The sequence below is a fragment of the Perca flavescens genome, chromosome 9 (genome assembly GCF_004354835.1).
Source record: "Perca flavescens isolate YP-PL-M2 chromosome 9, PFLA_1.0, whole genome shotgun sequence".
Classification (NCBI taxonomy): Eukaryota; Metazoa; Chordata; class Actinopteri; order Perciformes; family Percidae; genus Perca; species Perca flavescens.
This window is the reverse complement of record NC_041339.1, coordinates 29,108,444-29,131,867: the sequence shown is the minus strand read 5'-3', so window position 1 is coordinate 29,131,867 and position 23,424 is coordinate 29,108,444. Positions and strand designations below refer to the sequence as shown.

Below are 23,424 nucleotides of genomic sequence, written 5' to 3'. Positions count from 1 at the left end.
CAGGTAGCTGGCAATGGATAACACATATATCCACACAATAAATCCTGTTGATGTTACAGGTACCTGGCGGAAATGAGTTATGTTCACCGGGACCTGGCTGCTCGGAACATCCTGGTTAACAGTAACTTGGTGTGTAAGGTGTCTGACTTTGGATTATCACGTTATCTGGAGGAGGACACCTCTGACCCTACCTACACCAGCTCACTGGTGAGGACTCACACACTCACATGCAATAACCGTACACTCAAGAGGATACACTAATGCTGCAGTTATTGGTGCAAAAGAAAACAGTGGTGACTTTACAAATACAACAATGATAAGAACAGAGATAAAATACACAAGGACAAAGAAATGAAAAAAAAAGGAAGTCCATCCAATCCAACATGTAGCAATGTTTCCTTTTTGAAATGTTTCCTAAATCTGCAAATGTCTTCACATTGCCCTAATTGGAAGATTGGAGAAGTGGAATAAATAAATGTCATACTTCTTACTACACTATCACACATCTGCTTTGTCTTTACTTGGACAGTAGAGGTACACATTTTGGAAAGTCCAGGCATACTTTTCCAGATTTTATTTTTCTCCCATTGAACACAGCATGTGGTGACCTACAGTATGCACATACATGTCGTGGTAAGGATTGTGATGACCATTACAGTAGTCAGTCCTTACCTTTGTGTTTATGACATGCTGTTGCAGATATACTATGCTGCCTATATGGCCCTTTATGTAGTACTGTGTGATGAATGTGTAACCGTGCACATCATGAGTGGAGCTATGCAGCAACATATTTTTCCTTTCTTTCTTTCCATCATTTATCTTCCCCTCTCTTCTTCCCTCTTCTTTATCTTTTTTCTCAGGGTGGTAAAATCCCAGTGCGGTGGACGGCTCCGGAGGCGATAGCCTACAGGAAGTTTACGTCAGCTTCAGATGTCTGGAGTTATGGGATCGTCACCTGGGAGGTGATGTCATACGGAGAGAGGCCTTACTGGGACATGAGCAACCAAGATGTAAGCCACTGCGTGTGTGTGCGCGCGCGCGTGTGTGTGTGTGTGTGTGTGTGTGTGTGATACAGTGAAATAGACTCTTGTGTTCTCATTGATGTCTGTGACAGTATAAGATTGCATACGTTTTACCCATTCTTTTTATCGCTCACTGCCTTTCTAGAGCGTGTGTGTGTGTGTGTGTGTGTGTGTGTGTGTGTGTGTGTGTATGTGTGGGTTGGGGGGGTGTGCTTGTTTGTTTCCTTTGCCGTCTCTCACAGCATGGTTTCTTGGAAAACACACGGAAAATGAGGACATCAATTTAAGTGTCACAGAAATGTTTGTTCCCTGGAACATCAGACCAAGCATCAGCTGATCTTCTCTTCAGGGAATACTTAATTCCTTGACAACTTTATTCCAATTACCTGCACAGTATGATCATTTCACTGCAGCATTTCAATACCTTATTTTTTTCCTCTGTGCTGGCATCACAATGATGTTATTAAGTGGTTTAACGTTACATTTCAGGCTAAAAATGATTGAAATTTTTTTTTTTTTTTTTTTTTTAGAAGTGCACAGTTCTAAAAGTGCTTTAATTGTGTTTGAAAATACCATAAAACTACTCTCTTATCCTTTCTTTAAAACGAGTATTCAATTTTACTGTTTAAAACAAAAAGGAAAATATGATCGGTATGATCGGATTGTTGACAACCTTAATTTTACCTTTCTATTCCGAGAAGAAATGTGATTCTCAGACTATAGTCAGTTTTGGCACTAAAACCCACAATGCATTGAGGGTCTAAATCCCAATTCTTGCTTTCTGAATCTATATACTGTATCTAATGGCTTTGACACCGAGGAGACTGGGAAATTTACAGTCCTCCAGTTTGTCTTGATTTTAAATTTTAAAAGTAAATTTTTGACGCTTCAGAAAATCTTCCAAAATATTTCTGACTTGCCTCAGTTGTGTTTATCAACTGGAAAATACTTCTAATAACCTTGTGTTAGGAAATATTTAGAGTTAATTTTTCACATTTCCCCCCCAGTAAAAACATTTTTCAGCTCCACTCCAGCAATGTTTAACAAGCTTGAGACCTCATTAACTTGACTGTATGTAAAAGTTTTCTCTAACTGGTTAGCTGTCCCATTAATGAGGAGTAAATCAGTGGCAAGATGCCCTTCCAACTGTAAGACACATACACACATTTTATACTAATAAAATGAAATCATTTCACCATTTTCGTCAGCAGGGAACCGTTTCCCTGTCTAGCATCAACATCACCTTAACCATCTCTTCCCCCTTATTTCACACTTTCCCCCATCGCTTACCTTCCCCCCTACTGTCTCTCCTTACCTCCTCCCTTGCAGCCTCACCCCTCATTCTCCCATGGTTGCTCCTCAGCAATAAAGGCAATCTATGCAGCAGTAATGACAGAGAGTCAGTATAATGACAGTTTTTATAACAGTTTTATAATGGCATAGACAGTGTATAATGATGGGGAAAGTGTGTGACACCACTATAGCTAACGAGGGTCTGCTGGGGCATTAACTATGCATGAACCTCACACCCTAAACTCACACAGCTGAACCACACACATGCAGGCAGACACAGACACACACACACACACGATTTCAAAGAACATGGAACGGTGAAATTGTCAGTGGAGCCACCACAGGTGCTGTGTTAAACATGAATTAATCATGAAAGAGACCTGTGATGTTTTACTACACTCGCTGCTATTTTGATTGACAGCGGTGCTTAGAGAGAATTTATGCAGCACAAAGCCTGAGAAGTGTGTCGGGGTCAAGTAGAGTTCATTCAGCGAGCAGACAAATCCCTGATGCAGAATTTACAGTAGTAGAAGCACCGCATTCCCTCAGCTTACTGTTAGGAAGGCTTACAAGTGCACTGACACGGGCTAGTAACTTTATATTTGATGGGAAGCGCTGGAAAAAAAACCATTTTGAAGCATTATTTCAAGGAATTCCTGCTTTGTTAAAGGCAGATTCTGGCATTAATAATGTTGCTGCAGCGCCAAAACTCAACACACACTTGGAAGCAAGGTTTGGACTCTAAAGCTTGAATCACAGGCAGAACAGGTGGAGTTAAAACAACATTTACTAGGTCAATGATTAAAGGGGGGAAATGCTGGCAGGAAAAAGTGCAGAAACGGGCACAGGTCACTTAAAAAAAGGCAGAAAAATAAGAAAAAAGGGTGGAACACTTTGGCAGGAAGGCACAATAGAAAATCTAGCAGAGCTGCTACAGGGCAGGTTAACTAGGGAAGATAATGAGCAGGTGATGGGGAATGGTGGGAACACACTGGGGAACACTGAAGGAATGGCGGCGCAGTAACCAGCAGACCAAAGACATAAAAAATTCAGAGAATTCAGTTTTTTTCTTATGACCTTAAGAAGGCAACTAATTCACCTAAAACGTCTGGCTTATCTGACTGTAATAACACAATTAGTATAAAGGAATAGTTCAACACTTTGGGAAATATGCGTATTTGCTTTCTTGCCCCCAAATTAACACGTTATACCTCGTTTGTTTAATACGTACAAAAACTTAATTGTAGTGATTTTGCGGGGGTTGTGTGCGGGACTATTTCCTGGCCGGGTGCAGTGATTTCCTGAAGTCCACTGTTTGCATGGAGACCTTAAGTGTAGACCAGTCTTTGAGCAAAGTTAAGCTTCATATTTACTATACAGAGATAGTGACATCGACATGCTAAGAAGAAAGGTACTTTTATTGTCCCATACACATACATGTAGCAAAATTCATTCTCTGCACTTTAACCCATCCCTCAAGGGAGCAGTGGGAAGCTACTTACAGATCCAGATCTGAGCCAGTGACTTGATCAAGGGCACTGACTGGAGAACCTAATCTACATGCTTTTGAGCAAATAAGCCTGTTTTCTAAAATATCATATATTTAAGTAGTACTTTGGGATGTACCTTTCCATATTACTCATTATGGTTACATTCAAACATCACTGGTGCTGAGAATGTTCCAGATTCTTGACGGTGGTCATTACAGAGAGTTGCTGTCCCTCTCATTCCTGATGCTACGAAGGGTTTTTGGGCCTCTAAAGAATGGAGTGTGAGAAGAAAGATGATAGTAACTGGAAATGTGATGTGTGAAAGCTGCTGTAAGATCGATGTAATCTGAAGTCTTTACAAACACAGAAAACGTTATACGCTATTTTGAGCCATCAGGTTACACAACCATGTGAGTTTTAAACCTTACAACGATCCTAATTACAGTTGGGTAGACATTTCAAAAATGATTCTCACATTCCTGTCACAGGGGCAGAATAATTTGAGATAATGATCACGGAACTTTTTCCTTTCTTTGATTATTTTTTCAGTGTGGCGAGGCAGGTAGTTACTCTTTCAGTCAAAGGAGTGGGAGTGGAATTATGTGATGTTCTTGATAATTACATTCTGTACTTAAAGGTATTCCGGCTTATTTAGCACAACCTCTCTGCAATACAACATTTTTGCCTAAAATCTTTCACAGAAAAGCATTGGCGGATCCTCAATATCGGCACTGCCGTAATGAAATCAAAAGCTACTGTGTTTAAAACCTGTCTCCACATCAGAGACTGCAGCAAGCGTCAGTTACTGCTGCTTAGCGATGCATATCTGGATGTGCGACTGCATGCTGTGTCAGGATGAAGTATTCAAATGGAAATTGAATCCCCTAACTGATCTAAGTCTTCGTTTTTCCTGTGGTTTTAATTCAAGCTGAAAGAGGCAAGATTCCTCTGTAAAAATACACCTTTCAAAATCACAAAGGAGCTACTGCATATCAGAGAAGACCGAACTCTTCTCTGCCAACACTAAGTCACAAATCCAAACTCAAGAGCAAAATATAAAGTGTCCCCTAAACAGCAGTGAGAGAGCTGGACTCAATTTTGGATCTTTTTGCCTCTTTCATCTCTTTGATACCCTGATTACCATAGACCAGCACCCTGCTATGTGCAATTTACTGATGTCTGGTCACAAAAATAAATGTTTTTCAAAATATTTTCTTCCCACCCGTCAACTCTATTTCCCATACCCCTACAAGAAAAGCGGGTTTCTATAAATATATTTTTTATAAGTTCCGGCAAGGGGGTGTACATGAATTTAGCCTATTCAATCTGAGTTTAGAGCAACTATATAACATTTCCATTAATCACACTTGAGCTCATTAACCTGTTGGTCAACAATATGGATCATAAGCAAGCAAGAGTGTTTGGATATCATATCAAAAATGATGTTTACATTTCAGAAACTGCCATGGATGCAGTCTGGAATTGATTAATTCATATTTCTTTCTCTGCCTCCTCATCCAACAATGTGGGTGACGGGGAGTCTGGATGGAGGCAAACTCCTCTGTACAATTGAACCCAGTTTCGAACTGCAGTAGTTCCCCAGAGTCTCTGTGCAATCAAATCCTTCAATAATTTGATCAAATCCCTGTAAAATGCTTTGGCAGCCATTTCACTGTCTTTAATATTAAAACAGCAGTGTTGGTTGATACTTCTGGCCAACTTGGTGCAACGGAACAAGCTGTAACACTACAATCACAGACATATCACTACATAAAGTTGATATAATGAATGCGTTAACAGTTCCTAAGAGTAAATTAGCTTTTCACGAATCCAGCAGATACGAAGCAAACTTTGCATTTATTCGGAGACGTGCATCTGGCGATCAAGTCTGGACCAAGTCCAAGTCTGTTTATAGCCCTATTTATAAGAAAACTGCTGGTTTAGCTGCTGAATGCTTCACTATGTTTACCAGGTAGTTTCTAACTTTGTCTGTCTGCCATTTGCTGCTAAGCAGGTAGTGTACAGTCTGTTTATTAGCTGCCTGCTGTGTTTGAAAAGGGTACTGATGACAACGGAGAGAGTGAACCCAAACAGTAAAGTCGCGGGCTGTAAAACCAAAACAATGAGCTGAGAGTCAGCTGTTAATCCTCTGTGGGGTTTGTCTCTTCCCTCTTTTCCCTGCTCCCTTCTGTCACTGTGTCCCAGGTGATAAATGCCATCGAGCAGGACTTCAGGCTGCCAGCTCCCATGGACTGTCCGGTCGTGCTGCACCAGCTGATGCTGGACTGCTGGCAGAAAGACAGGAACGCACGTCCAAAGTTCCCCGATATTGTCAGCATGTTGGACAAAATGATACGCAACCCTGCATCTCTCAAAGCCGGCATCAACAACATCGCCCTCGGGTGAGGAGAGATACACACTCATGTACATACACAATCACACTCTTCCTGTCTTAAGGCTGATTTATGGTTCTGCGGAGGCTCCATGCAGAGCTTTTGCCGTAGCCTATGTAAGTGGCCTGAAGTTTTATACTGTGTTGATGTGTGCTTTAAAGCTTTAGTGCGTAACTTTTTCATATTAATGAACATCTGTTACATTCAAGCCATTGCCAAATTAGTTGCTGCAAAGATAATTAAGACTATCAGCTCCACAAAACTCTCTCTTTATTCCTCAGTATGTTCAGCAAATTGTGGCTTCTGGTGACTTTCCAACGCAGAAACTCAAGTGAAGATAATTACCTCTTTTGAAGAGTCCATGTTTTTTTTAACCCTCCATGTCCTCCTTGGCTACTAGCAACTACGTGGAGGGTGGGTTAGGGGAGGTGCGCGGTTACGGAAAGTTGCTTCGGAAGCGAGGACTCTAAAGAGTCATAGTGAGAGAAACAAAGTGTCTCCCCTGTACTGTGTTTTCTGACCATGGTCAGAAATCTGTAGCAGGAAAAGTTAACCCTCTCCTTGATTTCATGTTGTTTATGGGGAAGGAGAACCGGGAAATGAGTAGGGGGAAATGCAGCGCTACCAAGCCACAGCCAATTGACATGCATCGCCGCAACGTGTAGTTACATTTTTTGAGAGGTGCACATCAGGCTACATCGTAGGGTCCGGCATTTGGTCGGTATCTCCACGTACCTACGTACGTAGCCATGGCGTGGATTTAGCACAGAAGAATAAATGAGCCTTGTAACAATGTTTTTTCTAATACCTTCATGTCTCTCCTGTTGTATCCACTGTCTGGTCTGCAGTCCTTCCCATCATCCTTTGTTAGACCGTGGCGCTCCAGACCTGAGCAGGTTGAGCTCTGTGGAAGACTGGCTGGCTGCGTTGAAGATGACCCAGTATCGAGACTCCTTCCTGGGCTCGGGCTTCACTTCTTTGCCACTCGTCACACAAATCACAGCCGAGTGAGTCTATCCGTTTAACTGCCTCTCAGTTTTTGTGTCCCTGTCTCTCCCTGCCTACGTCTCACACTGCTCACCTGCCAAGTCTGTCTTGTTAGTTGGACAACTGGCAGGGCGGTTGGTTGGCTGACTGCTGGTCCATGTGTGTGCCTGTCTGTCTCTCTCTCTCTGAACAATCTCCCAGACTTCCTTCCTTCCATCTTTTCTTCCTCTTTTTATCGTGAAATAAAATACTTTGAGTACAATTACAGAACAATAATAAGAAGACTCTTGTCTGCTGTTGTTTCTTTAAGGGCTTTCATGTAGTTATTTCCTATACCTGGCATACCTGTTCTGTTTGTGGTTTGTTATCTCTTTTACTATAGTAAATGCGTTGGAAGCAAGATTTTTTTATCAGCATTTCACTCCCTTCATCATCTGCCATTGTGAGAATTTCTGTGAGTTTTAGCTTCATTTACGTTGTATACACTATAGGTATGCATTTTGTTGTTTGCTTTTTAAAGAATGGGTAGATTGTTGCTGTTCCCGCCTAAACAAGCCTGTAAAGGAGCCAAATTAGCCTCACTCCTCCTGTCTGAGAGCTACGAGATGTGGCTCCTACTCCTGCTATTATCTTTGACCCAGGCACCAACCTCACATCTGGAGCTGGTCCCTGTACGCTGCACTGTGGGTCAAACGTAGATGATGAGTTTCCCCACAGGGATTAATTAAGTATACTTCAACATAGTACCAGTGCAGATAAAGCCACGTGCCATGTGCCAGTGAACTGTACTTAAAACCCTTTTCATAGATGAGGCACTGCTATTCAGGGATACAATGGGCGGTAAACCTTCCTGAACACATTTTTCTTAGTTTTGGAACTAAACTAAACTTTGCAACACCAATCCGTGGTATGTTGCCTGAGTTAAACTATATTTTAAAATTCAGTCCCATGTTAGATCCTATGAAGAGACATCTGCCCATATAGCCAGTATAAAGTGATGTATATGACCTTATATAGGCTAAATATGTATGTTTTTTAATTGTGGTTTAAAGCTAAATATTTCATCAGTAAAATAAAATTATATTTTACCTCACTATTTAGAGTGCATGTAGAATATACATTTAAAACACAACATTTAAATAGGAAAATAATAAGACATTTCTGTTCTCCGTTTAATCCTGAAAGGAATTTAAAACAATTATCTATACAATTAAAAAGTTGAGAGGGAATTATGTGAAACATTTCCATTTTCTCTCTGGAAATGATTAATTAATCATAGGCTACTACTTTGTTATTATTTCAACAAACCAGTCAAAAACAGCCAGCATGGTCTTGCTGTGCTAATTTAGAGCACTTTTGCCTCTTTTATTCCAGTTCAGGCACCACTGATTAATGTAGCAAAGCTTTATTGGTGTTAAAAAACCTACATGTAGCACCTTTAAAAGTATCCCTATTAATATGACTTTTTTTGTGATGATGATGCTGCAACCTCATATCCATACCTCTCTCTGTTTTTTTTTTTTTCCAGAGATCTTCAGAGGATTGGAGTGTCTTTAGCCGGACACCAGAAGAAAATCCTGACCAGTGTTCAGTCGATGAGGCCCAACATTGATGACCAGTCTCCTACTGAATCTGTGTAACCACACAGGGGAGCAACACAGTATGACATATTCGACACGTGTACAGTCTGAACGAGCAAGCTGTCATCTTTACGCTTGTTTTACCCTCATACCTAAATCTAAACCACTTTACAAGTTTTTAACAATCACTGTGGCCATTTTTGTGTCTGTGTGTCCTCAGCAGCCCCTAGGTCCCTCCTTCATTTAGTGGACAGACTTCACACCATTAAGAAAATTGATTTAAACTAAATGTTAACCAGTAAACTTAGGTTGGGGAGCATGGACACGCTTCAACCACACCTCTCATCACTTGTAAGGCCTACCTATCAAACCATCCTGTACAGTTTGTCTCAGTTTTCTCAACCCACCCTCCCTTTCTCATCCATTCTGCCGGACCCCACCTCTCCATTTCCATCCCCCTCATCCCAAACCCATCCCTCCCACTCATGAATTTACCCACGACCCCATCCATTCCCCTGCTCATCCCTATTCATCCCATCTTATTCAATCCTGTGCGTACCTGTCCCAGCCTCCAGGTACTGTCTGAGGCATGTTGGGGGACTCCAGTCTCCTCCTCCCAAGGCCTTCATACATCTGTCCCAGACAGGCCTAAGCAGTCAACCTCCTCATCACCTTCTTTGCATTCGTTCATCCATCCTCAAGATCCTCATTTTATTAAACCTTTACATAATTGCATGGTTGTGGTGGGGTCCTTACTAGTGAAATGCTTCTTGGAGGGAATTTAATGCAGATTTAGTGCAAGAGGAAAAACAAGGCAGACATGATTTGTGACTGCAAAAAACAAAAAACAACAACAATAATGTCTGGACTTTTCTGTCTGACTACAACAGGTACAATCACAAATCCCCATTCCCTCTCTCACCCCAAAATCTCCCTGCAAGATCACTTCCATCATTGAAATCCACAGACCAGTTTATACCAGCTTGACTGTTTGATTCAAGGACAACATGGCCTGGTTTTTATGTAAGGATAAATCACACAAACGTGCTACTGTGAAGAGGAAACTGACCAAACAGACATTTATGTGAAGGGACACAAACTGGACGAATAGCCTGACAAAAGGTCTTTCTGGAGACCCATTGCAGGCTTTTTCATCTCCAGTATGTTCTGTTGAGACTACTTCAGTGTGTTGGTGAAAATTGCGACCATTTGAATCCAGACAAGAGCCAACAGTTAATGGGACTTTGTGAATCCATCTTCATATTGAAGAGACTGTACATATTATGATATGGGATGTTAATTTCCTATTTGCTTTCACTTTTGCCGACAGCATCAAACAATTAATTGTCACTGGAGTATTTTGTGAGCTCTGTATGATTATCTTCTTCTGCCTGACTCATCACTGGAACAAACTTTTAAATGCTGTGGATGGCAGACAAAAAAAACAAAAGAAAAATAGGTTTCATGCTTCTATTTTTTGTACTTCCCATGCAGCAAAAGGAAAAAGATAACCTTTTCGACATAGTGCTAGCAAAGCCTGACCTACTTAAAATGTTTAATTCAAAGGTTACTCATAATGGATGGTGTTTTAGAATCAGCACATATACCCTCTGAATAAAGGCAATGACAGGCAACGGAAAACAAAATTGGATAAAGAAATATTAAACCATTGCAGTGTAATGTGCATTTTCCCAGCTAGAGAATAGAAGAAAAGGAAAACCAGCTTAAGAGACTGTAGATATGGAGTCATTTTCAGCTGCTGAGACACACCTGTTGTGGCCAGAGAATCTCAAAAAGCAGAAAAGGTTAACCATCCAACGTTCTTGTGATTTGGCTGCAAATCCTAAAGCTGTCTGCCAGTCAAGCATTAATACAACGCATGGACAAAACAGACATCTAATGGTGGTGTACTATTTGCGCATGAAACAAATCTCATTTCTGTCGAAAGTGTATGGCTGCAGTCCAGATGGTAATCACTCTACAGTAGGCAACCTTTGTATCAATTTGTTTTTTTATTCATTGGCTGTCGGACATGTCATTATTGTCAGAGTCGCATTTCCACCCGATTGACTGTCAGTTTGCAGATGAAATGACATGAAGTGACTGTGATCTGTGGACAGCAACCTTTTCAATGGCGGGCATTACGCAGAACTCATTTACAAGCAACACAGACTGATTTCTCAGACATGTCAGAGAAAAAGATCTAAGGAGAAGAGATAGCGAAATAATAAAATGCTGGAGGGGTCAAGAAGGAAATTGCTGGCGTATTTATCATGTTTTGGTGCAGAAATGTGATGTCTGACTCACTCATCTTCACAAAATATGACACCAAGAATGCCTGATCTCCCTCTGGGGCCCGCTGGTGGAGAAGCACTGGGAGATCTCTTTTATCTTAGCGCTGAGCAGATTACCAGCTGTGAAACAACAGCAGGCTCGCTCTGCCTTTAGCCCAAACCTTTTGGTCAAGGATTACCAGTCTGCAGCACTGATTGGATGTTGTGATTTTTATTTGCCATTCCCCTTGGAACCGTGCTCACAATGACAGAAGTGACAGTATCTAGTTGTTTGCTTTCAACACGTTTTTTTACAGCTGACATGTCCTACAGGACGATGTGTTTGTATTTTTGTCTCGGAACACTGCTCTCCACTGGCGGGACGGCCCAAACTCTTTTATTAATGAATGTTGTGACATTGAGAGGTCCGCGACTATTTAAAACCTCTAAACATTTCAGTTTCCACTTTTTTGTGGGGGAAAAACTCTGCTCCACTGGAATTGCATTTGTTGCCTGGCAACGATAGCTTATTGAACATTTTATCAGGAAGTATAAAGATCAACTGGGAGCTTGTCAGTGGTTCAGAGGCATAATTCATTGTAAATAGATGCCTGTGGAAAAAACAGTTTCAGCGCTCGGGGGGGTTTAACAGAGTGAGTCAATGAGTGTAAGGTCATATTGAACGCCATCTAAACAAAAAAAATGTCATGCAGAAGAAATGAAAGCTATCAACACATACAGTACAGGCTTCTTAGTGTAACATGGACTGTAGCTACGTGTGATGTGTCTATCCTTTGCTTTGTGTTTTCTTTTCTTCAATTTAACAAGGTTAGATGTGAGCTTCCAAAGGCATTTCACATGTTCCTGTGTCAGTGTTTGAGAAAGACATAAATGATCCACAGCACGTCTTGTATTTAATACTTTGACAAGTCTTGGTTTGAGCAAATATACAACCCAGAGAGAATATCTCGGGGACAAAACAGATGTGAGTTTTGTCCAAAGTGCTGCGTAAAATGGGATTGTTTATTGGTACATCACGCACTATTTAAAAAGATACAGGATGAAGTGCTTTAAGAGTTCATGGAGAAAACTGTGTTTGATGTTAGTTTTCTGAAGTGCTTATTAAAAGTTAAATCCACCCTAAATCCAGCTCCTAAAAGAGAGTAATATCTTACTAAATCCTTTGAGAGTTTTCTATGTGTGTATGTGAACAAGACTCTTATACAAGAAAACAGAGAGATACACTTTCTGATTGTATCAGTACTGAATGTCAAGGCTAAATTACATTTTAATCCTTTTTATTAAAAGTAAGGGAGTTTTGACATGTTTTTTTTTTTATTAAATGAAGGGTCTTATGTTGAAAAACAAAATCACCAAGCTTCCAATGAAAGTTCATCCTTATAAGTTTTGCCGTTCTTTATTCCTTTACTATTTTACACAAATATTTTGCTCTATATCATTGTAGACTTTTAAAAAGACAAGCTGTGTCCTAATTCCATACTACAGTGCATACTAAATCTAAGCAGGTTTTGAGTACAGATGCAGTAGTGTGTTCACACTGGAAAAGTATACTCAAAAAAAGTTTGCAAATAAAAAAAAAAAAGACCTTGATTTTAGCTGTTAATGGACACTTGACATTTAAAAAGTTGCCGTTTTAGTGACATGTATCTGTGCATGTATTCAGTGTTCTTCAACAAAACTGATTGTTTGTAGCCTTGACATCTAACAAGCATGATGAATGTATTTCTTTCCTTTATAAAACTCCGTAGATTGGTTTTGACATTATAAATCTGCCTTCTTTTACATCCAGGTTTACTTCTTCTTTTTCTTCTTCTTTGCCTTTTGCTGGCGCATTGCAGCATTGTATTGGTGCATTGTTACCACCAGAGATTTTAGTGCAGTTAGCACGTGCGCTTGCCTGTGCAGAAAATCGGGAACCACCCACTCATAAAAACATTAATACACAGTAATGGTCAAATACTCAAGATGAAATTTAAGACACTTTCAGTTGCACTTTGCCGTTGCACTGTTGGCCAGATTACCATCGGTCTTGGTTTTTCTGGGTACATGCAAGAAATGCAAACAACTCCCTCTGTATTTCTCAGTATGGTTATGTTCAGAAGATTGTGGCATCCGGTGACTTTAGAAACTCAAGTGAAGATAATTACCTCTTCTGAAGAGTCCATCGTGTTTTTGTAATCCTCCGTGTCCTCCTTGGCTACTAGCAACTGCTCGGAGGGGGGGTTGCAATCACGGCAGGCTTGTATCATGTGGAAGCACCGACCGTTTTGTTGTCATTACTTAGAATTCCTCATGGTGGCTGTAACGTGAACAGTCTATAGTACCATAGAACAATAAAATCCGAGCGGCATTTGCTGGTTGTATTTAGCCGCTACAGAGCTCCAGAACGCCGGCTACCAGCCAATAGGTGACTGTTAGCTGGCTATAGGCACCGCCAGATGACGGTCCTTTCAGGGGCTATGGTAGTTGAGTTAAGCCAGAAAAAGTGAGCGTCATGCGGCGATGACAGTTAAGTTTAGGAAAAAGATCGTGGTTTGGATTAAAGCAATCCCGAGGAACGAACAAGCATTTCGTGGGTTAATTTTCGCCGAGAAGTGAACTCCGCTCCCCGGTTTGAAAGCGGTGTGTTTTGTGTTGACACCACATTGTGCTATTTCATTCAGAGATTATTATCCATTGAAAATTGATGTTCATTAATCAGTGTTTTGGCATGGCTGGTAGAGTGGCACTATATCCATGGTATTGAAAGGGGGATTTCATTCTTGTTTTGTTGTGCATCAAAACAAGTCTTCACAAATCGCACCCTGGTTACAACAACAGTTTAGCTCTCGTTAGCTAACAACATGCACCAATGAATCATATTAATGACCTGCGAGTTAGACAAACATTTAATCTCCTTCGCATAACTCACTGACGTCTCCAGAGTTGGTTTGAACAATCAAATTTCAATCCGTCTCAAAGGCGTCTTAGACAGATTTACATGTAGCTTTCTTGAGATTGGATCCGCCCAAGACTAGTGTAACAACTGGGGTCATTTTCTATTATAAAAATTAAAGGGACTTATACTTGCAAAACCACGGGCACCCGTAATAGCTCCTCCCACTTCACATCTGTATAGTATTGGTTTGGGACACAGGCACTGCACTTGTGGATTTCACCTGAAGGAAAGATCCCCCCCCATGAATATCCTTTAAGGTTTCTTTATTTGTATTCCGTGTTGTTTATTAGGACATAATTCTGTTGATGAGTGTTGCATGATGCTTTAGTCTTGTGTGGAAATTCACTGCTCTGCAAAAAGGTTGGCATATACAGTATATGTGACCATAGTCTCTCTCCTTTAACAAAAACTCAACAATTTGTAGCTGCAATGCATTCTGGTCTGCTGGGATTACTGTCAATGGGGACGACAATAATGAATTTCTCATTGTTGAATGGCGGTACAAATGGCAGCTGCTGACAAAAGCCCTCACTCTCTGATTCAGGCTGACACCGAAACCTGACATTTACTGGAGATGTTTTAGATAGAGAACTCCATTCAGACTCCACTGTAACTGTGCTGGAAAATATATCAACATGATGTCACATTATGTTTGGCCAATTAGCCACTGAGAGGAGAAACCTCTACCATTATACAACGAAATAGGCCCAGAAATGCAAGGTGTGTCACCAGAAGGACCTCTAAGTGCTTTAGGGTGGATTTATCTTTTAATTGCAGTTATTTTTTGGGAGGCTGCTGGACCGACTTGGCTGCTTCTCTCCTCTTCTGTTGCACTGGTGTAATAGAAACTGTATGTGCGGCTGGAGATGAGAGGAAAAAAGTGAAAGGGAATAATAGAAGGGGCACGAGGAGAAGGGAAGGATAAGAGGAAAAAAAGGAGTGGTGGAGGCGCAAGAGGCAAAGCTCGACACTCATGTTTGAATTAAAATGAGGCTGGGTGTGGAGAGATTACTTTTTCTCTTTTTGTCTCTTGCTCTCTCTCTCCCTCTGCTCTACCCGGTTGTCCTCGTTCTTCTCCTAATGCCCACAACCTCTCTGTACAACTCACTCTGCTTCCAGTCTGCATCTCGACTGACAAACGGTTTAAAGGCAAGCGAGTTCAGCGCTCCTTTTTTTTTTTTTTTTCTTAGATGCACTATTCACATAATCATTTTAACTTCGGCAAGTATCACTTGTACACATACACAAAACCTGCAGTGTGGTGTTGTAGGTTATCAGGAGAGCATTTATCCCAAAACTGTGAAATTAAAGGTCTTCTCTACCCAAAAATGAAGGCTTTGTTATCTAATTTTAAGCTTTGATACATGTGTCCAATCATTCACAGTGTTTAATCAGACTATCCTAAAACTAAAAACAATTCTGGCTGTAAACACTCTCTGGACATGCAGTAAACTGTTTCCTTCTTTTTAACTGTTTAATTTAATTGATTTCCTATTGCTTGCCATACTTTTCACTATGTATGTTATGTATATTGGTTTCTCTTGAAAAAAGAAAAACAGCTCCGTAATCAGCTGTAGTCTGCCTTTCTCTGTTTACCTACGATACTGTTATAGGTGTTACTGCTCATATAGTCAGAGCATCCCACTGTAATGTATTATAATGCTGTAATATAATGTGAGTATATGCGCACGCCTGTGCGTCTTTGTGTGTGTGCGCGTGTGTGTGCACGCTTGCTCGCGTGTATCTGTAATATAATGTGTGTGTGCTGTTCAGTGTGCAGTAAAATGTTTGTACATCGTGCGTGTGTGAGTTTGTAGCTGTTAACTTTCTGAGTCTTACATTTACAATTTGTCAATAAAGAAGACAAATCAATCAAACTGATCAGCTTTGGTAATCAATTAACAAGCAGTCCAGCTCAAGATGAAGGACAGAGAAGAGGAAATTGAAGGGTATATCGTCTATATATATTGAGAAGGTAACAACATCTGCCTATTGGTAACTCTAAAGCTCACCAATTAACATGTTATTTCTTGTTTAATTCATAAAGCAAAGTGTAAAAAAGACCCAAGAAATAGTCATAGTACATAGGCACATAGTACCGCCGGTAAGACACATTACACTTCTTTTTTTTTTTGGTACAGATTACACAAACTAGACAATGTGTTTTTGAATGAGCTTTAGTGCTGGCATAAGCAATTTTGATACCTTAAGACAGAGCCAGGCTAACCCCAAACTGAGCAAATATAGCCAATCTTCAGATATAACGGACACATGGACGTTTTCTAAATTAGGTCATTTTTAGTCTACTCAGGACATGGCAGATAACTGGGGAGTTCATATTGTTAATAATAATAATGGGGCCACTCAATATTCTTTGCTTGATGTTCAATACTGGAGGCAACATTAAGCCCATACCTGACACACTGTAGGATAAATTCCTTAGAAGATTATAGAAGACAACCCATTCTGAAAAGTAATAAAAAGGTAATAAAATTCCATAACGAGTTTCACTTTTATGCCAGAAGACTAAATGAATCATTCATGGCAGTAAGAGTCAGTTTTTTAAATATGTGAGTGACTCATGTTTTTGACTGCAACTCTTTTTTTTGATAAATGGCAAAGTTTACAACCTGGGAGAATGACTTTGAATGATACAGTATAGTTCTCCTCAGAGCGTTATAGAGGCATTTATGAGCTGAGCCAACAAGAAATTTACAAAAGCTCAAAAACCCACGAGGCGGGCTTGATTGAATCACATTTAAAGCTTGATTTACTAATAAAAGAAACCCATTACCTGACAGCCTGTGGAGTCTGCTGCAGTGTATTATTCAGAGCAGTGAGAGCCTCATCAATTCATATGAAACAGATTAACAGCAAAGGAACCATTGCAAATGGCTAACGAGTGCCATGAATACACGTTAGGATTGTAATTGACATGAAGTCGTTAAGTGACAGATAATGAAATTTGATTACAATAAAGTGTGGCCTGCCAGTGAAAAGTAATACATACATTCTCTATTTATTTCACTGAACCACTGGATAGAAAATGCAGCTAATCAGCTCCATCACATGAACCGGCCACTAAAAAAAAAACTTGTGTGAGCTTTTACTGATCTTCCACCTCTAGGATTAAAGGATAAGGATATATATTTTTGTATTGACAACAAATATCTTTAATTCTACTATCCTGTATCATCTGTGGAGCCAAAGCCTCGTATACATGTAGCCTTTCTGTGCCATGAAGCTTCATTTTTGTCCAAAAATTATTAAAAATGCAAGAATGAAATACACTGTTGCACCGTTTGAGTAATGTTGGAACAATACAGAACTCAGATGTTTTAGGAACGTGACCAGCCAATTTACAAAAATAAAAGAATATATTTATAAAGCTTAAAACATCACAGGCAGGGTAGAGTAGATGGAAATAATGAGGTTTTTTTTTATGGAATCATTCATGCTAAGAAAAATTATTAACGCCATACTTAATAGCCTTTAAGGTCTGGTTTAGTTTAGGCAGATGACACTTTTTTTCTAAGTTTAGGGAAACACTGTGATTATGGTTAATGTTAGGGCGGATCACTTTTATGGTTTCAAGAAATAAATGTCTACTGTAGGAGACGGGATACAAACAAATGGCAAGCAACGATCTTAAGCTTGCACTGACGTAACAAAACGTCTTTGAGCTACTTCCACATTTGCAACTGACTCATCTGTTACACCAAACATGTAAGCATGCCTAGTTTGTGCAAGGTGTAGGATGAAGCATATAGAAGCTAACGAGGATGCTACACTGGAATCTAAACGATCACAATTTTTTTTTTTTATCTTGTATTCCCACCATCTCTGACATATTCCTCAATGTATGAGATTGCTGAACACTGTGTACCACTGTGGCTTGCACAGCTGCTCGGAAGAAAATCGACATATTCTTTATTGGAAATAATGGCCTTGCTATGCACAATATCTTGGATGTTTGGCTGTTGCATGAAAGCAATGGGATGCCACTTGCCAGGAATTGCCAGGGTAACACTTCCCTTCATTGCTGCCTGTGTCTCAATGCCTTCAGAGTTCAGAGAAACGGGCCAGGTGTCTTATGGATTATACCGTGTGTGTGTGTGTGTGTGTGTGTGTGTGTGTGTGTGTGTGTGTGTGTGTTTCGGAACCAACCCTCTGATTCAAGGGTTAATGGCTTTCAGTAGTTACAAACCGAAGCCTGGTCAGGCGTTTTAGTGGAGTGCACAACACCGGGCGTGGTGGCATGACTTCATCACCGGTGGAAAGAGTGACAGAAGGAGGTGAAGAGAGAGACGATGGAGGAGGGAGGGAAAAAAAAGATTCTTTATGAAATGTGTGTGTGTTTGTCACATAAAGTGAGTCATCTTCACACAACCTCACCACACAATTCTGTCTTTCCTATCCTCCCCCAACAACCCCCTGGATAAATAATTGACTCTCTCTTTCCCCACACTGGTCGACTGGTGTGAGGCATTTTGCTCTCCGGACTTTGCTCCAGGAGATGAGACGGCATGATTCTTTCTCTTCCTCTCCGGCTCTGTTTCTTTCTCTTTTCATTCTCCTCTATCTTTCCCTCACAGAACTCTCTGCAGGAAAACGATGAATAGTGAGCGGGGGTTCGTTTTTTTTTTAAGGAATGAATGGTTATCTATTATTGAGCAGCAGTCAGCAGCAGCTATCTATATCTACTAGGCTGCTAAAATAAATATGACACAGCACTGGAGAGATTTGCACAGATCTGAACTGAGCCCTCTCGTGCCCTTGAATTACACAAAACCCGGGAAACACAATCGTTCACAACAACTAGAAAAATGTAATGTTATTTTGTGTGTGTGCAGCAACATAAAATAAAGATTTTTTTTTCACCTGTCTTGTCTTTGGAACAACTCTCATGCTGAATGGATGGTAGAGAAAGCATGTCTGCTAACTAACTGTAAAATTGTGTGGTTTTGCTTCCCTTTCTTTAGATTTAGATGTCGATACAGTATTTTTCTTGAACTAAGAGTCATTTTAGACCCTTTTCTCAACTTGTCCAGCCATTGCCCTCAATGAGTTTCCTGCCTTCACTCACCTGATTGGTCTCCAGCAGGCACGCCTGCCCCTTAGTAGTCAATTAGGTCTCCCGCAGTATTCTCCAGAGAACACTTCTCCCCTGCCTGATTAACTGTGTTGCCTCTTTGTTGTAGCTTTGCAGCCTTCTTCTCTGTGTTGCCTGCTTTGGTTGTTTTTGCCTCCATACTTGCTGCCTTTTCCCTTTATGAATTTGTCTGCCTATTCTGTGAAATGTGTGTGAAAACACACCTCTGACTAGTTCATGATACAACCTTATACAAGAATAGAAACACAAAGGCCCAAAGAGCCAAGTCCTCGGGGTGCTACTTGCAGGTGAAAAGCCAGGCAGGATCACTACCTTGTGGAGTTGCCATCTGTGAGATACAGAGACGAGATCAGGAACAGTTTCAGGCATTGTGGGACTTGGCAGTGGAAAGCCTTGAACGTGAAATGTCACCTCTCTGTGCATCAGAGGCTGGAGTGGGTGTGTTGAGCTTCAGTAACTATATGGATGTACAGTAGTTAAACAAGATCGATGAAATGCTTGCTCAGTTGTGAATCTCAGGGGCTAAATCCAAATATACGGTCTTCTCTGCACTTCATAGATATAAGTTATAGACTTACAGTAAACTATACACATCAAAGTCTATTTGCTAGACTACGGGAGTGTGTAAAAAACATTGAAAAAAAGTTGCATTACCTATTGTGGCTCCAGAGGGAGCTGTGTGAAGTCTTATATATTGCCACAAGTGATGTCACTTGAGGCAGTGTCATTAACTTTGTCAAAGTCAGACCAAGATTTTGACCTTTAATTATTGCATCCCACTGGGCTAATTATTTTAGTTTGTAATGAATACAGATTGTGTGTCAACTGGACTCACAGTGTTAGAGTGTGTGCCCTTTAAAGGTCCAGTGTGTAACATTTTTAGTTGTTCATTCTCAAAATCTGTGTTGCCCGTTCACAAACTTGTCCTTTTTCATGAATATTTACCACCACCATCAATTCCAAGTATTCCTTTTGGCTTGAAATTTTACATTTGCGTTTGCATGAACTGGGGTAGACGCTCCATATTCATATATTGAAATACGTTAGCCTGTAAGGGACATACAGGACATACTGCTCCGCCTTTTGCGTTTTCGCTGTCACATGATAAACTCCCAGGTGCTGCTAATGCTGCTAATGGGTATCGTCGATTCCCGGCCCCGGCAAGTTTGAAGAAGGAAACATGGAGGACCACACGTATTCAAAATCCAAATTTCAAGAACAGGAGTCTTCTTCTTTGCCCAGAAAAAGAAAAAGAGCAAGAGATCGGCGTCATCAGAAAAAAGCGTGAAGGCTACCGTAGCTGTAATACGTACTTTGAACTGTGTGGCGCGAGAGAGTTGATTGCGAAAGATGATCTCAACACTAGATGGGAGAAATTCCTACACATTGGACCTTTAACATTTTGCTCTTAATAAATAGCTCCCACTCAGAGCATTTTTTAACAATGGAAAACAATGTAAAGACGAATCATCGATCCAGCCTTCATCTAAATTAAACCCAATGACAAACCTTGCATAGCCTAAGATAAAGCAACCAATTCAAACGTATGCATGCAAGTTGCATTTTATAGCTTTGTGGAGAAGGTGAGGCAACACGAAGTGTTAAGGAAATTCCAGAAACAACATCAACAACAATGCTATAAATTACAGTTCAGATTGGAACTTGAACACAGCAGGGAGCAAAAAAAACCCTGAGGTTTATGGCATTCCAGCCTTTTGAACTGTGACGTAAATCACTTGTGACCTCATCATATCGCAGCTGCACAGTAAGAGCTTCAGTGCAGTGAAGCACAGCAGGGTCAGATGACTTTACTCAGGGTATATATATATATATATATATATATATATATATATATATATATAAAGTAGAGTTTGGGCTGGTATTGAATGACTTAAAATGTCATCCTTTTCATGCTCGGGTATGCAGTGTTTTCTCCAGAAGCACAGTGTAGTCTTGTCAAGCTAAAAAAAAAGGCTTACAAATAACTTTTGGACCATAATGGGACACAACATGTTCCTCTGAAAGCCAGAAAAAGTACCTCATGTTTGGAGGGTTTGCAGGCTGCTTTGTGCCAGAGAATGAAGAATTAACATTCACAACTGAGCAATAAATAATGAGAAATTTGCTTTGCAGTGTACTATTAATTAATTCAGAAAGTATTGTCTTGCATTTTGACTAGATTCACCGTGTTACCGAATCCAGATGAAATGAACACATTTTTCAGGGACATGCCCTGAGCACCTTCATTTGAAAAATTTGGGTCAAATATAACTTTGATGCTCAACTCTTTTCAACTTCATCTGAACTCAATATCTTCCCCCGTAAGGGCACACCGAAGTAAATGCAGAGGTAAGATAAACAACTTTGTCTTCAACTTGGGACAATGCCGTGCAAATGACCTGCCAGCTTTATTCGAGTTATATCTTTCTTTTTGTTGAGAGATTTCTACTAAATTAAGATTGTATTTAATATTCAAACCTTGGATGTATTCATCAGTGATATTAGAACAGTGTAAGAGACCTTTTCAGTTGTTCAAGTAACACCTGAAGTTTAAATCTGGGTTTCAAAGATCAAAATATCACCGTATCTGTGGTCTGTCTGCATTTTCACACTTTTCCCTTCCTCTTTCCTCTTCAGTCCCCTCTATCTCTTCCTTCCTCCCACCTTATCCCCTTTGCCTTCCTTTCCCCTCTCTGTTTCCTGCATCCCATTGTTCTTTTCTACCCTGAGGCCTCTGATGTTTAAATTTAGCCAGGGATTCTTCTGGAGGGATCAGTACTTGTGTTGCTTTCCTCAGTGTTAGTAGGAAGTAGTTCAGTCTAATCTTGTTTTTCACGGTGGGAGTCTTCTGCTGAGGATATTTTTGAAGTACGAACACGACGAAACCAAACACTGCTTTAAAACCAAAGTACACTGTTAAAGACCAAGTACAGGGAACTGTGTGACCCACTGGAGGTTTAAATCTAATCTTATGGAAGACTTTTTCCTCGCTTATGTGTATATTTTAATTTCTCTCTCAATGTCTACAGGGCACTAACAGACTGAAGTCCAACCCTTTAAAGGGTCACTTCACCAAAAATCCCAAACATTATATTCCCCACTTACTTCTATATTGCAGTATCTCGCAAGACACACATGTTCAGTTGTATTTGTTGATGTTTAGAAATGTTCAATGCAGAGACTCACTGGCTGTGATGAATGGAATTTGTTTGTGGTGCTGAAAGCACTGAAAAAAAAAAAAATCTACAGCAATGTGTCTTTCCAGAGACAATGTCCAAAGTTTGATTACGTTCGCAATTTGCCTATTTAAAACCTAAGTGTGAACAGAAATCTGTGTGGCAAAAAGGCTAAATGCGTCGAAACGTTTTCACACCACGCTGATGTGGAAAGGTTGGGCCAAAAAATAAAGATGCAATAAAAGTGGATGACAACAGATACTTTTGAAAACACCTTAGTGTTGCAGGATGTGTTTCTGCTTCTTTTATGGTCGAGAAAGTATTCCTGTCATTTCAAATGACTGCTTTTCTGGAGCCTTTTTTTCATAATCTTCATATTCGTATGACATATATTTATGTAGTGCTGCCAATTGCTGTTGCTTGCTTCCACTCCAAAAAGTCGGGTTGTCAGGAGAAGGCTATTATTGTGTCACCTGCATTTGTATCATCATAGCGGCTGATAAAAACACCTCTGGGCACAGGTGCATTATTAGAGGCAAATTCATTAAAAGAATTTTTTTTTATTTTGAAAAATACACATATTTGCTTTTGTGCCAAGAGTTAGATGAGAAGATTGACACCTCTCTCATACCTATATGATAGATATAAAGAAAAAGGCAGCAGTCATTTAGCTTAACTTGGCATAAAGACTCTAAACCTCACTACTTAACAGATCTTACTTGTTTAATCGGTACACAGACAGAAAATGCTTTAGAAGTGTTGGTAGGTAGATTTAATTTTACTAAGCCAGGCTATCTTTTCCTTCCCACTTCAAGTTTTTATGCTAACCTGAGCTAACCACTTCCTGGTATATTTCTTTTGTATATTTAACACAGACACAAGAGACGTACTGGCCTTCTGATCTAACTCTCGTCTAGAAAGTGAATAGGCTATTTACCCAAAATGTTGAACTATTCCTTTAAACAAAAAGAAAAGCCATGTCGGTGGAAAGCAGCTGTAAAATGCTACCATGTTTCAAAGTTATATACAGGACTGACATAATAGTAACTAATGTAAAAATGCACTAATGATTTTATTTTGTGGATATTTCAGAACTTAGCTTAAAATGTGTTAAGTTAATTCTTTGTTAGCATGACAA

At 40.1% G+C, this 23,424-nt stretch overlaps 1 protein-coding gene across 1 annotated transcript in view; it reads left to right on the top strand.

The window, feature by feature from the left end:
* LOC114561052 (ephrin type-B receptor 1) overlaps positions 1-13,162 on the top strand; it is a 95,723-nt gene extending 82,561 nt beyond the window's left edge. The window contains exons 16-20 of the mRNA XM_028586707.1: positions 60-207; positions 861-1,010; positions 6,011-6,207; positions 7,047-7,205; positions 8,714-13,162. Of these exons, the coding sequence (XP_028442508.1) occupies positions 60-207; positions 861-1,010; positions 6,011-6,207; positions 7,047-7,205; positions 8,714-8,825 (766 nt within the window). The 3' untranslated portion in view covers positions 8,826-13,162. The remainder of the gene's footprint in view (positions 1-59; positions 208-860; positions 1,011-6,010; positions 6,208-7,046; positions 7,206-8,713) is intronic.
* The last annotated feature ends 10,262 nt before the right edge of the window (positions 13,163-23,424 follow it).